Source organism: Bufo gargarizans, chromosome 1 (assembly GCF_014858855.1).
Source record: "Bufo gargarizans isolate SCDJY-AF-19 chromosome 1, ASM1485885v1, whole genome shotgun sequence".
Lineage (NCBI taxonomy): Eukaryota > Metazoa > Chordata > Amphibia > Anura > Bufonidae > Bufo > Bufo gargarizans.
In genome coordinates, this window is record NC_058080.1 from 535,123,446 (window position 1) to 535,139,811 (window position 16,366).

Below are 16,366 nucleotides of genomic sequence, written 5' to 3' on the forward strand. Positions count from 1 at the left end.
GCTTTCCCTTAGAAACACTCTTTTAATGCTTTTAGGGAAATACTTGGTTCCACCATGTTGAACTATACATCCCATAATACAGTTCCATAATGTGCACAATACTTTAAACATTGCCACAAAATGTAATAACTATGGTTGTTTCTAATCTTTAGATGATGATCTATCACATTTCTTTAAAGTTACGCACTACAATTATGGATAAAATCCTTGAGACTCAATGAGTAATCACCTTTAGCTGGGCAGCGCCCACCCACGTGATTTCAGGTGGTCACTTAGAAACAAGCAAATGTGACCATGCTCAGTGTGATATCTTTTTATGCTACAGAAGAAATGCCACCAAATGTATTGCAGGAGGTGAATGTGTGTGGAAAGTACATGTTTTTCAGTGTAGGGACCAGACCAGGCGGAAAACTCGGGACAGACAATAACTTGTAGACTTTTCTATACTTTTAACATAGCATTTAGGGAGTTTCATGTGCAAGGCAGTACGATTTACAACCAAATTGTCAATGGTTATGAGAAACTGGGATATGTCAGATTGTAAGCACTTTTGACCATAAATAACCGTTGACAGCAGTAGGTGGGGTCGGGAAAGAACAGGACAAATATATCTTTTGTGGGACATTTCTTCTGCCAAATTCTGCTCCTGCAAGTGCCCAGGGTGGAGCTTCACTCTGGCGTGCTCTCTGCATTAGGCTAATTCGCAGCCCCTCCCATCTGCATGACAACCGTAGCATCCTACCAGGAGACCACTAATGGTCAGCACTCAGCAGAGCGGAGGAGCTGTGAAGCAGCTCAATGCAGAGAGCATATCACAGTGAAGCCCTGCCCAGGGCAATTGCAGGAGCAGAATTTGGCAGAAGAAAACTTCCTATTCTTACTATTCCAGTTGAGAAAAGCTCCATGAAAGGTATATTTCACCTTCTCTCCCCAGCCCCTATCTAGTGCTGTCACCAGTTAAGCATGGCCAGAACTGATGACAGACTCATCTTTAAACCTGCCTTAAAATCCTTTGTTTTCTCGAATGATAAGAGAGACCAGAAAGTCATGGGAACCACTTGTCCCCATTATTGGTTGGCAAACAACTAATGTCTATAGCCATTTTAAGGTTTGTATTTGTAGATTTTGGCAAATCAGGGCATGATGAAGGTGAGGGAAGGTAAGATTGAACATATATTGTGGAACAGAGGATATTTTAAATTTCATTATCCCTTTCATTATGTTTCGAGATGATCTGATAATAACAAAGGCCAGCTACCAGGAAACATATTACTAGTGGCCTCTATGTCATCTAGTCAGAAGACACAGATTGTTTTACAATAACATGTCTGCTGCTCCAAAGGCAGAATAGAATGAAAAAAATTATGTATTACATTTTTATAACATTGAGGTCACATACAAGTGGATCAAGAAAATTCACAACACTGTGCAGTGTGAATGCGCAGTGGGAAACACTGCCCTAAGCCTACAGTGAGTGAGATTCTGGATGAAGAAGAAGCTATTTTGTATGATAGTTTATATTATCTATTATGTATTACTTATTATATAGTTGGGTATTGTGGATCCTGTAGTACATTAACGTGGCCAGTGTTTTGCTTGCACTTTCAGTTGAGGCTGCAGCTGTGGGAAGCACATTGTCAGGTCCGATCTCTTTGCTGCCAACTTAGGGGAAATGAAAGTGCAGATTCTGCAGTGTCCACTGACTCCTCTATGGATGAATCCTCTGAAACCTCATCTGCCAAAGACGTGCCAGCCGGGAGCCTCCGCACTGCCCTGAGTGAACTGAAGAGCCTTATATTAAGCATACTGGATACTTGTGAAGCAGCGGTACTTCATACATTATATATCTAGAAACGTTTGGTTTTGGGTGACAAAAATATCATATACTGTATTTCCTTTAGTTGTGAGAATAGCAAAATGACCATAAATGAGAGTGATGTGATTATAGTAACATAGTATATAAGGCCGAAAAAAGACATTTGTCCATCCAGTTCGGTCTGTTATCCTGCAAGTTGATCCAGAGGAAGGCAAAAAAAAAACCTGTGAGGTAGAAGCCAATTTTCCCCACTTCCCGACTCCAATAAGGCAATCAGAATAACTCCCTGGATCAACGACCCCTCTCTAGTAGCTATAGCCTGTAATATTATTACACTCCAGAAATACATCCAGGCCCCTCTTGAATTCCTTTATTGTACTCACCGTCACCACCTCCGCAGGCAGAGAGTTCCATAGTCTCACTGCTCTTACCGTAAAGAATCCTCTTCTATGTTTGTGTACAAACCTTCTTTCCTCTAGACTTAGTGGATGTCCCCTTGTCACAGTCACAGTCCTGGGGATAAATAGATGATGGGATAGATCTCTGTACTGACCCCTGATATATTTATACATAGTTATTAGATCTCCCCTCAGTCGTCTTTTTTCTAAAGTGAATAACCATAATGTTGATAATCTTTCAGGATACTGTAGTCCACCCATTCCAGTTATTACTTTAGTTGCCCTCCTCTGGACCCTCTCCAGCTCTGCTATGTCTGCCTTGTTCACAGGAGCCCAGAACTGTACACAGTACTCCACGTGTGGTCTGACTAGTGATTTGTAAAGTGGTAGGACTATGTTCTCCTCACGGGCATCTATGCCCCTTTAGATGCAACCCATTATCCTATTGGCCTTGGCAGCAGCTGCCTGACACTGGTTTTTGCAGCTTAGTTAAAATTCCTAGGCCCTTTTCCATGTCAGTGTTACCCAGTGTTTTACCATTTAGTATGTACGGGTGACTTGCATTATTCCTTCCCATGTGCATAACCTTACATTTGTCAGTGTTAAACCTCATCTGCCACTTATCTGCCCAAGCCTCCAATCTATCCAGATCCCTCTGTAGTAGTATACTGTCCTCATCAGTGTAAATTACTTTACACAGTTTAGTGTCATCTACAAAAATTGATATTTTACTATGCAAGCCTTCTACAAGATCATTGATAAATATATTGAAGAGAATAGGGCCCAATACTGACCCCTGAGGTACTCCACAAGTGACAGTGACCCAATCTGAGTATGTGACATTAATAACCACCCTCTGTTTTCTATCACTCAGCCAGTTACTTACCCACATACAGACATTTTCTCCCAGTCCAAGCATTCTCATTTTATATACTAACCTTTTATGTGGTAGTGTCAAATGCTTTGGAGAAGTCCAGATATACGACATCCATTGATTCGCCACTGTCAAGTCTAGAACTTAATTCGTTTGACATGACCGATCCCTCATGAAGCATGCTGATATGTTATTTGCTTGTTTTCATTGAGATCCTCCAAGATAGCATCTCTTAGAAAACCTTCAAACAGTTTACCCACAACAGATGTTAACCTTACTGGGCTATAGTTTCATGTATAGCATTATAATTAAGTATAAAACATATACAATGACCAATGATGGCAAAAGGCCTCAACGATAGTTCTTAGGAGCCCAATTTACTTCCCATTTTTACTGATGAACACTGTGTAACCCATAATATTGCTACCCCCTTTAAAGTCCTATAATCTTGGCTTGAAAATAAGAAAACACTGGCCGATATGTAAATCAGTTTACAATGAACAGGCATTGTTGCCATCAAAGAGTAAAGTAGTAGTGACATATGTAAGGTCTAGGTCAGGGGTAGGCAACCTCCGGCACTCCAGGTGTTGGGAAACTACAACTCCCAGCATGCATACTTACTCTGTTCTTCTCCGAACCCCCATAGAAATGAATGGAGCATGCTGGGAATTGTAGTTTCACAGCAGCTGGAGTGCCGAAGGTTACTGACCGCTGGTCTAGGTAAATACTAGTTTATTTCACACTTCAGGTTTATCATTATTTGTATGCTTATTTAATACATTATCTCATCACTTTTGCATTATAGAGTTCACGAAAATGTGAAGACGATGGTTTGGAGGAACAAATCAAACGAACAAGTGAAGACTCAAAAGCTCTGAGGGAGCTCTTACAAGGAGAACAAGTAAGAATGAAGCAAACTTTTGAGGAGCTACAACAGCTTCACAAACAGGTACAACCTAAAGAAGACATTGTTCATCTTGACCATGGAACCTGTCACTAAATCATACTAGCTGCAGTTAGGACAGCATGGTCTTGCTGACAGGTTCCCTTTACTATTTGTGATTCAGTATTGGCTTCTAACTACAATATCATGTTTTCTGGCAGGTAACCTTATTAAGTGTGGAAATGTCTGCACTGAAAGAAGAACGAGACCACCTCCTGGAGCTTACCCAGAATAATGATACACATGATCAGCTGCTGAAGGCCATAAAGGATCGAGATGAAGCTATAGCCAAGTAATCAGAATTTCTCAACATTAACTGTATCAGACTTGCTGAAATATTTCCAAAACACAGCATGCTGTAGCTCTTACAATTTTTTAACACCATAAATAAACACACCCGGAGGGATGTCCGGGTTTTTGCTGAACCCGGACATCCCTCCATTTTCACCCAGGCAGCCCCCCTGACATGAGCATCGGAGCAGTTCATGCTCCAATGCTCTCCTTTGCCCTGCGCTAAATTGCGCAGGGCAAAGGCATTTTTAGGAGTTCCGGTGACGTACCGGGGCTCTCTATGGGGCTGACAGGCAGCCCGGTGACGTCACCGGCATTGATGGGCGGGATTTAGCTCTGCCCTAGCCAGTAAAACGGCTAGGGCAGAGCTAAAGCCCGCCCCTTAGAGCCGGTGACGTCGCCGAACACACTGCCGGGCAGAAGTTACAGCCCGGCAGAGTGTTATTGAAAACAAAAAAGCCCGTGCCCTGAGCGATTTAGCGCAGGGCACGGGAGCGCATAGGAGCATGAGATGCTCCGATGCCAACATTAGGGGCGCTGCCTGGGTGAAAATAAGGGTATATCCGGGTTCAGCTCTGAACCCGGACAACCCCTTTAATGCATGCGGTTATTCTGGCGTTCAAAATTCATGTGTGTAAGGACCTTTATTGAGAAACTTGTGTTGTCTCATGAACTCTTTCATATGAGTTCATGCATCATTCTTTTCTCATATTTTACTAGTAGATTCATTTAGGTTTTACCTGATTAACATTGGAAGGTAACTTAGGATTGGCAAAGCTCAGATGACTGGCATAGCTCACCAGTTCCTAACAAGGGGTTGCACTATCTCAGCCATTCATGCCTGAGATGGGAATAACCCTCAGTATGTGTCACCCTTGGGAGGCTTTTCATGGCCCAGATAAATGGTTTTACTGAGGTTTTTATGGGGTTTTTTTCTTAGCAGATATTCTCATATGGTTGCTTACCTCATGTACATCTTCTTAAGGCCTTTTTTTTTTTTTTTTTTTGGACCTTCCTGACCTATTTTCATCATGTAAACAAATACTCTGGTTTACATCCTGTATGTAGTACTTCCTGTTGCTGTATCCAACCAAACCCATGATGCTCGTCTCCTTTCTCTGCCACAGCTCCACCCCTAACAATGCCCAGCTAGTTTATAGCTCCTCCCACCCAGCTAGTTACATAGCCACTCCCCTATCACTGCCCCTAACACCCAGCTAGTCTATAGCTCCTCCCCCCCCAGCTAGTTACATAGACACTCCCCTATCACTGCCCCTAACACCCAGCTAGTCTATAGCTCCTCCCCCCCCCCCAGCTAGTTACATAGACACTCCCCTATCACTGCCCCTAACAATGACCATGTCGTTTATAGCTCCCCCCTGTTGGACCTTGATTTTTAAATGAAATGCAAAATTAACTTTCATCTGAAAATAAGACTTTGGACCACTGAGAAACAGTCCAGTCTTTTTTCTTCTTAGCCCAGGTAAGATGCTTCTGACGTCTCTGAGTCATGAGTGGCTTGACACAAGGAAAGTGACAGTTGTAGCCCATGTCCTGGATACGTCCGTGTGTGGTGGCTGTTGAAGCACTGACTCCAGCAACAGTCCACTCCTTGTGAATTTCAAATTCTTCCGTGGCCTTTTCTTGACAATCCTTTCAAGGCAGCAGTTATCCCTGTTGCTTGTGCACCTTTTTCTACCACACTTTTTCCTTAGGCTACATGCACACGACCGTTGTGTGTTTTGTGGTCCAAAAATTGCGGATACGCATAACACAGATGTTGTCCGTGTGCGTTCCGCAATTTGCGGACAAGAATAGGACAGGTTATATTTTTTTTGCGGACCACGGAACGGAGCAACGGATGCGGAGTGCTGTCTGCATCTTTTGCGGCCCCATTGAAGTAAATGGGTCCGCATCTGAGCTGCCAAAACTGCAGCTCGGATGCGGACCAAAACCACGGTTGTGTGCATGAGGCCTTACACTGAACTTTTCATTAAAGGGGCTGTATCATATCAGACATTGGGGGCATATCACTAGGATATGCCCCCAATGTCTTACAGGAGCAGGTCCTACCTGTGGGACCTGCTAATATATTTAGAACGGAGTCCGCAACGTGAAGGAGGGCGTACCGCGCATGTGCGGCTGCCCTCCATTCATTCCTATGGGATTGCTGAAAATAGCAGAGGTGCGCGCTCAGCTATTTTCAGCAGTCCCATTGAAATAAATGGAGAGCGCACCACGCTAGTGTGGCTACTGCTCCATTAACTTCTATGGGGCTTATGGAAAAAGCCAAGCTATTTTCGGCAGTCCCATAGAAGTGAATGGAAGGCAGCCGTCCATGTGCGATGTGCCCCCAATGTTTGAGATGATACAACCCCTTTAATATGCTTGGATACAACACTCTGTGAACAGCCAGATTTTTTCAGCAATGACCTTTTGTGGCTTACCCTACTTATCAGGGGCGTAACTAGAAGTGACTGGGCCCCACAGCAAATATTTGTAAGGGCCCCCCTCAGCGCGCTTCGCATCTCTCTCCTCCTGTGTAAACCCCACTCCTTTGGCACAGTGTAGCGGTATACTGTATATTGTGGGGCACAGTGTAGCGGTATACTGTATATTGTGTGGCACAGTGTAGCGGTATACTGTATATTGTGTGGCACAGTGTGGAGGTATATTGTGAGGCACAGTGTAGAGGTATACTGTATATTGTGTGGCACAGTGTATCGGTATACTGTATATTGTGAGGCACAGTGTAGAGGTATACTGTATATTGTGTGGCACAGTGTAGAGGTATATTGTGTGGCACAGTGTAGAGGTATACTTTATATTGTGTGGCACAGTGTAGCGGTATACTGTATATTGTGGGGCACAGTGTAGCGGTATACTGTATATTGTGGGGCACAGTGTAGAGGTATTATTATTATTATTTATTATTTAAGCGCCATTCATTCCATAGCGCTGTACATATGACTGTACATTGTGTGGCACAGTGTAGGCTATATGTGTATAACATAAACATATTTCATATGAACACTTACAGTTACTTGGCTTGGCCCTTGGGGGTCTCGGACGCCACTTCCACACTTTGGCCGGGGGCTCGGCGGAGCTGATGTTGTGTTTTATCCTAATGAGAAAGATTTTATAATAAGGATTTGGAGAAGGGGCAGAGGGATAGCAGAGCAGGGAGAGGCTGCTACTAGGGGGTCATACCATGGGGGAGTAATAAAGCCCACCATAATGCCCCCCAGTAGTAATAATTCTCCTTATAATGTGACAGTGCAAAAATACCCCCTTGTAATGCCCCCAGTTGAGCTAATGTCCCCATAGTGCCCCCATAATATACCCCTATATAGTGCCCCCAAGAAATTCCCCCATAGTGCTCCTCTCCCCCCTTCCTGCTAGTGCCCCCCATAATGTACCAGTATAAAATGCCCCATATATAGTGCCCCAGTAGATGCCCTTCAGTGTCCGGCCTCTGATAGGCTTCCGGCCTAGTGTCCCCCATAATGCCCCCCAATAATGTGCCAGTAAGTGTCCCCATAGATGCCCCCCCATCATGTGCCTCTCTCCCCCCCACATGTCCCAGTATCATAGTGCCATCTCCCCCCATGTGCCAGTATCAAGTGCCTCTCTCCTTCCCACCCCCCATGTGCCAGTATCAAGTGCCTCTCTCCTTCCCACCCCCATGTGCCAGTATCAAGTGCCTCTCTCCTTCCCACCCCCCATGTGCCAGTATCAAGTGCCTCTCTCCTTCCCACCCCCATGTGCCAGTATCAAGTGCCTCTCTCTTCCCCCCCATGTCCCATTATCATAGTGCCAGTATTAAGTGCCTCGCCCCCCCCATGTGCCAGTATCATAGTGCCACCCCCCCCCCACAGAAAAGTGCCAATATCAAGTGCCTCTCTCCCTCCCCATGTGCCAGTATCAGGTGCCTCTCGCCCCCCCCCCCCATGTCCCAGTATCATAGCCTCTTCCTGTGTCCCGCCCTGTATGTCCTTATATGGAGTCAGTGCTTGTATTTCAGAAAAGATTCTGCTGGGATTCGAGCCCATGACCTTCTACCTCAGAGGCAAAGCAGCTAACCACAAGACCATACCAGCTGTCTTGCTGCTGACTGAAAAAATATGAGACTTCTACTGTTATAGCTGGCTAAGTGTACATCTATACACATGACAGCTGCTCATATAGATGTAGCAGAGCTGGCTGTGTTTCGGCAGCTGTCGTGTGTATAGATGTAGTAGAGCTGGGTTTGCTGGGGCAGCTGTCATATATAGAGATATAGCAGAGCTGAGTGTGCAGGGACAGCTGTCATATAGAGATATAGCAGTGCTGGGTGTGTTTGGGCAGCTGTCATGTGTATAGATGTAGTAGAGCTGGGTTTGCTGGGGCAGCTGTCATATATAGAGATATAGCAGAGCTGAGTGTGCAGGGACAGCTGTCATATACAGATATAGCAGTGCTAGGTGTGTTTGGGCAGCTGTCATGTGTATAGATGTACAATTAGCCAGCTATAACAGTAGAAGTCTCATATTTTTTCAATGAGTTGTAATGCAGCCTTTATGGCTGTGAGGGTAAATGCTTTGCCACAGATACACTGATAGATTGGAGATTGTGGGTTCGAATCCCAGACCAGGAGACTTTAGCAGACAGTAAGATTAGATCACACTAGCGGCTGCTGTGAAGGGGCCCTGAACAGGGCAGCTGCTTCCCTGGTAGTTACGCCACTGCTACTTATTGAGGGTGTCAATGACTGTCTTCTGGACAACTGTGAAGTCAGTGGTCTTTCCCATGATTGTATAGCTTAGTGAACCAGACTGAGGGACCTCAATTTAGGCATGTGGCTTATGAAACCTTTGCAGGTGTTTTGTGTTGATTAGCTGATGGTGAGTGTGAGACCATGAGTCTACAATATTGAACTTTTTCACAATAATTTTCTGAGATACTGACTTTTGGGTTTTCATTAGCTGTAAGCCAAAAAAAGAAATAAAGCCTTGAAATAGATCACTTTATGTAATGGATCTATATAATGAGTTTCATTTTGTGAATTGAATTACTGAAATAAATAAACTTTTCCATGATATAAATTTTTTTTTGAGATGCACCTGTATTAGGGAATCAAAACTAATGCTATTTCTCATCTTTGAGGCAAGTACAGGATTTCTGAGCTCATAAAATGCCATCACTTTACCATTATAATGGATTATAGGTATATTTGTATATTTCTGTATGTTGTAAAAACAAAAGATCTTGTGCATTTATTATGGATGTTTTTTTTATTCAGGAAAAACGCTGTGGAAATGGAGCTGGCAAAATGTAGAATTGATTTGATGTCACTGAACACTCAACTATTAGATGCCATTCAACAAAAGCTGAATCTGTCCCAGCAGCTGGAGGCTTGGCAGGTAGGGAGTGTATTTCTATATGCTGCTTGTTCTATAATAAACCAGTCTCTTATAAATGTTTAACTGTTTAAAGGGACACTTCCATCAGAACCAGGTATTATTAATCTCAATATTCATAGAAAACTATTTTTTTTTAACCGTTTTTCATTTTGGCAGTGCTGTGCCATTAAAAGTTAGTTACAAAATATTGACCTCCTATAGAGATAGGTAATCCATTATCAGCTCACTGCTGCTGTGAGTGGAAGATGATATATACAAGGTAATCCTCATGATAATTGTAGGTGTAGAATTGCTATGAATAGTAGGTGTAGAATGACAAGCTTAGGTGGAGATTATGTGCAGGGCTTTTTCGCACAGATTTTAGTGTAGAAAAAAACTGCGTGTAATAGAGTTACCAGCAAAGTGAATGAGGGTTCCCAAATCTCCTGTACACTTTGCGTATTTTTTAAGTGCAGAAATCGACCTGCTGTGCGGATTTTCAAATCCGCAGCAAGTCATTTGTTTGCGCAATTCCACACCTTATGTGGAGTGATTTTACCCATAGACTTTTTAATGGAGTTATTATAAACAAAAAACGCACTGTGATAAATAGTGCAGATTTGTATGAGGTTTTTTAATGAGATTTTCGTGACGATTTCATGCAGATTTTCTGCATACAAATCCGCAAGGTGAATTTACTTTTAGAGTGCTTTCACGCATTTTTGCCTGCGTTTTTCTGCACTTTGAAGGTTTTTTTTCTGTAAAAACGACAGCTTAAGGTCTATGTAAAATATGAAACAAAGGGCACACAAGCGTATTCTTGCTACTAGTTTTTGTTTTTAAAAACAAAGTATGCTGGAGCTTGTGGTGTTTTTTCAGGTGTTTTCACATCATGGTGTCTTTCCCATATAGACAAGGTTAAGAAATTGCTAGTGGGCAAACACTATGGGGGAGATTTATCACAACTGGTTTAAAGGGAAACTGGCTTAGTTGCTCATAGCAACCAATCAGATTCCACCTTTCATTTTACAAAGGAGTTCTGAAAAATGAAAGGAGGAATCTGATTGGTTGCTGTGGGCAACTAAGACAGTTTTTCTTTACACCACTTTTGATAAATCTCCCAATGTTTACAAAAAAGCCCTAAAAAAGTGGCAAAAACTGTAGGTGGCTAAAAAAAACGCACAAGGTTATCCTGGCATTTTTACAGCCCAGAAAATAGCCAGTGCAAATTCTTGTAAGGACCCTTATTCTATTGATAGTCCTAGATAAAGATGCCCACAGAAGAACACTGCATTGATTACTGTAATGTACGATGATCTAATGAAGTCACTACAGGGGAGCGTTCTCTGATTGGAGTGATGGTCTGACTGAGAATGTGTCTGCCATGCCCAAATGGGAGAGGGCAGGAAATAACGCATAGCATTCAGTATTTTTCCGGACCCATAGACTTCAATGGGGCCATGTCCTGATTTTCACGGACAAGTGTAGGACATGTTTCATTTGTTTTGCGGAACCGTGGAATAGAAAAGGGCCCCATCGAAGTGAATAGGTCAGCATCTAATCCGCAAAAAAACGGATCCGCATTTATGCGGATAGCATACGGCCGTCTGAATGAGCCCTAAGGGTCCATGCACACAGCCGTAGTTTCTGTCCGCATCTGCGGATCGGATGTGGACCCATTCATTTCAATCGGGCTGCAAAAGCTGCAGAAAGAACTGAACTGAAATTCTGTATTGTGTGAACTAAGGTTATATATGAACTGTGTATCTTGAGATGAATCACGAACTTCTATCATATTCTTTGTAGCATTATTTATACAAATGATCGCAAAATGCATTAAAAAAGCAACATGTGAGCATGCCCTAAACATGAGTTTTCTTTATATTAAATAAAATCTTTATTTAATTTCAGGTGCTCAGTTAAATGGACTTTAAAGGAACGACCACATGGCGCAGTTGCGACACAGCCACAGCGGGCTCTAATTAAACAATGAAGAAGGAGTTGTTTATTTCGCCTGCTTTGTTACTGGCCATGCAGCACCTTCAATACCACGTGGCTGTTAACAATGCAGATTGACTAAACAGCGCGGTCTTCGTTAGTGCCCGATACTCAACCGCTGTGCAGCCTTGCTGTGTGGTTGTATCCTTAGGCCTAGTTCACATTTCAGTGATTTGATCAGTTTTTTTCATCAGTGATTGTGAGCCAAAACCAGGTGTGGGTTAAAAACACAGAATAGGTGTATAGCCTCATGCACACAACCGTTGTGTGTTTTGCGGTCCGCAAATTGTAGATCCGCAAAAGAAGCATGGTGTCCGTGTGCATTCCGCAATCTGCGGAACGGCACGGACAGCCATCGATATATTTTCCTATTCTTGTCCACACGACCAAAACAACGGTCGTGTGCATGAGGCCTAAATCTTTCCATCATACCTTCTCTCTGTGTAGCCTACACGCCTGGTTTTGTTCATAATCACTGATGGAAATCACTGACTAAACACTGACTGTGTGAACTAGGCTTTAGCGCTCATTCGGACGGCCCTATGAATGAGTCCTCATACATTCCCTAATTTTGCGGAATGCGTGCGGACCCATTCAGTTCAAAGGTCCCGCAAAAGATGCAGACAGCACACCATGTGCTGTCCGCATCAGTGGTTCCGTTTCGCGGCTCCGGATAGAGCTTGTCCTATTCTTGTCTGCAATTGCGGACAAGAATAGGCATTTTCTAGTAGGGTTGCGGCCATGTGCAGTCCGCAAATTGCGGAACGCACACGGTTGGTTTTCATGTTTTGCGGATCCGCAAAGCACTATGGCCGTCTGAATGGGCCCTTACCCAGATAAATTATATTTCCCTTTAACTGATAACCATTAGGGCAAGGCTAGGGTGCCTTCACACGCAGGAGATTTTCAGTTCCATCCATTTGAATGGGGCGGCAACCACATGGATTTCTTCAAACCTCGTTAAGGTGAACGGAACTGATCTTCAGTCGTCATATTTTGTGCCATCTGCTGCGTATGATGGCACACCTACATGACATCTAAAAGAAAAAAATAGTATCTTTCATCAATATCTGATGCCAAATGCATTGACACATTGGTCTACATCTGTGTTTATTCTGGGGGTTCTGGAACACATACAAGTGTACAGTGCATTCTTTTTGAAGCATATATTTTTTTTTACTTATTCTGATTGGATAACTGATGCATAGGAATACAGGTACGTTCACACGTGACAGACATTTCTGCCAGTGTGCCCTTCATGAGAATGCATTTATATGTGCACTCAATACAGAAACTATCCCATATAGATGTGCAACATGGATTTACAGTGGATCTCAAATGTGGGCAGCAAATCTGCCAGGTATACCCTAATTTGCATCCGTTTTTCAATCCGAATTTTTTCATGCAAATTAAAGACATTAAAGACAGCGATAAATTGAATGTAAAAACGAATGCAGGCCGATGTCATTTTGTGCAATCCATGACAGATCCAATCAGACATATCATGCTGCATTTTGGCATCATAAACCCCATAAAAATAAATAGGATGTGTTCCTTTATGGCAAAATTCTAGAGTGAAGTAGTTTAAGATCGGTTCCAATGCACTACATCTTCACATCTCTCTTGTTTCTGGGCTCTAGTTTGCTTCCTCAGGGCTTTTCACTATCTGGCTCCTTTGGTTTCTGATCTAATGGCCTTTCTCAGTTCCAGTTCGACAACTTTAATCATACACCCCTCCTGCCTTAGAGGTGAGATTTTGTCTGCATCAGTGTATGTGGCTTATCCATCATGTTGGACCATCATCAATCTCACCAAAGGCATTTTTAATTGCTGTATCCATTACTTAACCACATTTCATAGTGCCAAGCTGTCATGTGATCACTGCATCCCACCTCTTGGCTCTTCGTTTTAGGCATAAGTTGTCACATTTGTTTAAAAGGGTAAAACAAACATATACGTATGTAAGGGGACCAAAAAAATCTACTAGTCCATCTTCAGAAGAAGGAATGCAAATCATCTCTTAGTAAGTTCTGCAAGGTAGCTTTACTAGAAGTCACTGTTCAACCTTTTAAACAGGCAGCGAGACGTGAGCAATTTTATTTGGCTTGTAAAAAAAAAAATCTCATTGAATTCATGCAGTTTTTTTTTTTTTTTTACAGGTGTTTTTTGGGTGAAGTTTCATTTACAGACTTTTTTTTCCCTGTAGCTAAGCCTTGTGTGCTCTGTGCTTTTTATTTCCCATAGACCAGGCATCCTCAAACTGCGGCCCTCCAGCTGTTGTAAAACTACAACTCCCACAATGCCCTGCTGTAGATACCTGTAGGCTGTTCGGGCATGCTGGGAGTTGTAGTTTTGCAACAGCTGGAGGGCCACAGTTTGAGAATGCCTGCCATAGACTTTCAGCTAACATCTGTAGCTGGCATTTTTGCTGCAAAACTCCAGAAACAATCCTATGGCCCCCTTTCACACGAGCGTGACGGATTAGCTCCGGATGCATTCAGTGAAACTCGCACCATTTTGCAAGCAAGTTCAGTCAGTTTTTCCTGCGCGGGTGCAATGTGTTTTGATGCGTTTTTCGCGCGCGCGATAAAAAAAAATGAAGGTTTACAAACATCTCCTAGCAACCATCAGTGAAAAACGCATTGCATCTGCACTTGCTTCCGGATGCAATGCGTTTTTCACTAAAGCCCCATTTACATCTATGGGGCCAGGGCTGCGTGAAAAACGCAGAATATAGAACATGCTGCGTTTTTCACACAGCGCAGAACTGATGCGAGAGAAACATGTACACAGACCCATTGAAGTGAATGGGTCAGGATTCAGTGCGGGTGCAATGCGTCCACATCACGCATTGCACCCACGTGGAAAACTCGCTCGTGTAAAAGGGGCCTAAAGGTGAATTCACACAGGTTTTTAATGACACTTTTGCAATTTAGAATTTTTTTTTAAGAAGTGTTTTTGCACACATTTTTGGTGCTGGCATTTTGGTGGTGCTTTTTTTTCTTTTTTTTTCCAGCACATTGAAGCTTTTTTTCTGGCATTTTGACATCTGTATAGCAAAAAAAGAAAAGTGGTTCACACAGTTGTTTAGGAAAACACACAAATAACACCAAAAGAAATGTGTTTGAAGGGGCCATCCAGTTTTTTATATCTCCTCTTGGCCACAGTGGCGAGTCTTACAAGAATTTCATATATGATTTTTTTCTTAACCTTACCCCAGTCTAGTTATGTTGCTGGCAGTTCTGGGATCACGGGCATGTGATCATAGCCTGGTTTCCACCTAGATTGTTCGCGGGTTGGGTGTGCGGCAGCCTTAGTTACAGAGAGCTGCTATTGAATGCAGGAAAATGGGGGTAGTCAGAGGGGCAGTATACCTTACAAGGCCCTGTTCTTGTAGCAATAGAACCAGCATATGATAACAAATCTTGAAAATAAAGAAGTAAAGAAATCAGCAACATAACAGCATGAAATAAAAAAAAATATATTTGGTCACCATGACAAATCCACATAGACGCATTAGAGTGGCGAGAGGTTACAATTCTTACCTTATTTCCACTACTGGTGACCAGCTTCCATCTTTTACTTTGATGTTCATCAGTATTTGCAGCGTCTCCTGAAATTGGTTATACCCGAGATGATCTTGAATTGTTACCCGCTTCCTCCATTACCTGCTGTCCAAGCATGTTAACAGATTGCCTAGCAAAATGGATAACTTCCTCTAATAAGAGTAAAGGAGGTTTAAGGCCCCTTTCACACGAGTGAGTTTTCCGCAATGAATGTCGTGAACACATTGCACCTGTACTGAATCCTGACCCAGGGTCTGTGTACATGAGTGTTGGTTTTCACGTATTACTTGTGTGTTGTGTGAAAAATCGCAGCACGTTCTATATTCTGCGTTTTTCACGCAACGCTGGCCCCATAGAAGTGAATGCGGATGCGATTTTCACGCAGCTCCAAGCAAGTGCGGACGCGATACGTTTTTTCACGGATGGTTGCTAAGAGAGGTCGTTTGTAAACCTTCAATTTATCACGCGCATGCAAAACGCATTACACCCATGCAAAAAAAACTGAACGCGATCGCAGGCAAAACTGAATGACTTTGCCTGCGAAATCGCACATTTTTCACTGAACGCATTCGAAACGCATCCAGACACGCTCCTCTGCAAGGGGCCTAAGGCTGAGTTCACACATGACTAAATAGCTGCAAATTTCCTGTCACGGATTTTCGGGAGGTAAACCTGCAGCATTGTACAGTACCCGCAAAGTGTATGAGATTTTATGTATGAAAAGCAGTGTAACTTGACCTGTGGTGCGGATTTGAAATCTGCAGAACGTCAAATATAGGCTGTGGATTTCACCTTTTGTAATGGAGAGGGTGAAATCTGCTTACTTATCCCAAGTAGTACATGCAGCTTTTTTGGCGAAAGGGCCGCAAAAAAATAAATGCCGCAGACTTTTCTGCTACGTGTGGATCTACCCTAAAAATGACAATTGAAACCACCCTGCTACATAAACCTCTGCATGGTTCATGCTCTAGTGTGAAAGGTTTGTCGTCTCTACATTCACAACACCCTATTTTTATCACTCATTTTCTTCATAACGCTGCCGGGTCTGACAAAAAAAAGTTCCAATATTATAATTATATATATATTTTTTTTTTAACAG

General features: G+C 42.9%; 1 protein-coding gene across 2 annotated transcripts in view; it reads left to right on the forward strand.

Annotated features, from left to right (window-relative positions):
* The window catches only part of BICDL1 (BICD family like cargo adaptor 1), a 114,551-nt gene that overhangs the window by 96,662 nt on the left and 1,523 nt on the right, over window positions 1-16,366 (forward strand). The window contains exons 6-10 of one of the 2 annotated variants that reach the window (XR_006387398.1): window positions 1,609-1,827; window positions 3,894-4,037; window positions 4,193-4,323; window positions 9,604-9,724; window positions 13,342-13,449. Coding sequence is in view for 1 of the 2 variants with exons in the window: in XM_044275418.1 (XP_044131353.1) it covers window positions 1,609-1,827; window positions 3,894-4,037; window positions 4,193-4,323; window positions 9,604-9,724 (615 nt within the window). In the remaining variant the exon portion in view is untranslated. The remainder of the gene's footprint in view (window positions 1-1,608; window positions 1,828-3,893; window positions 4,038-4,192; window positions 4,324-9,603; window positions 9,725-13,341; window positions 13,450-16,366) is intronic. The other variant, XM_044275418.1, reaches the window with a different exon arrangement.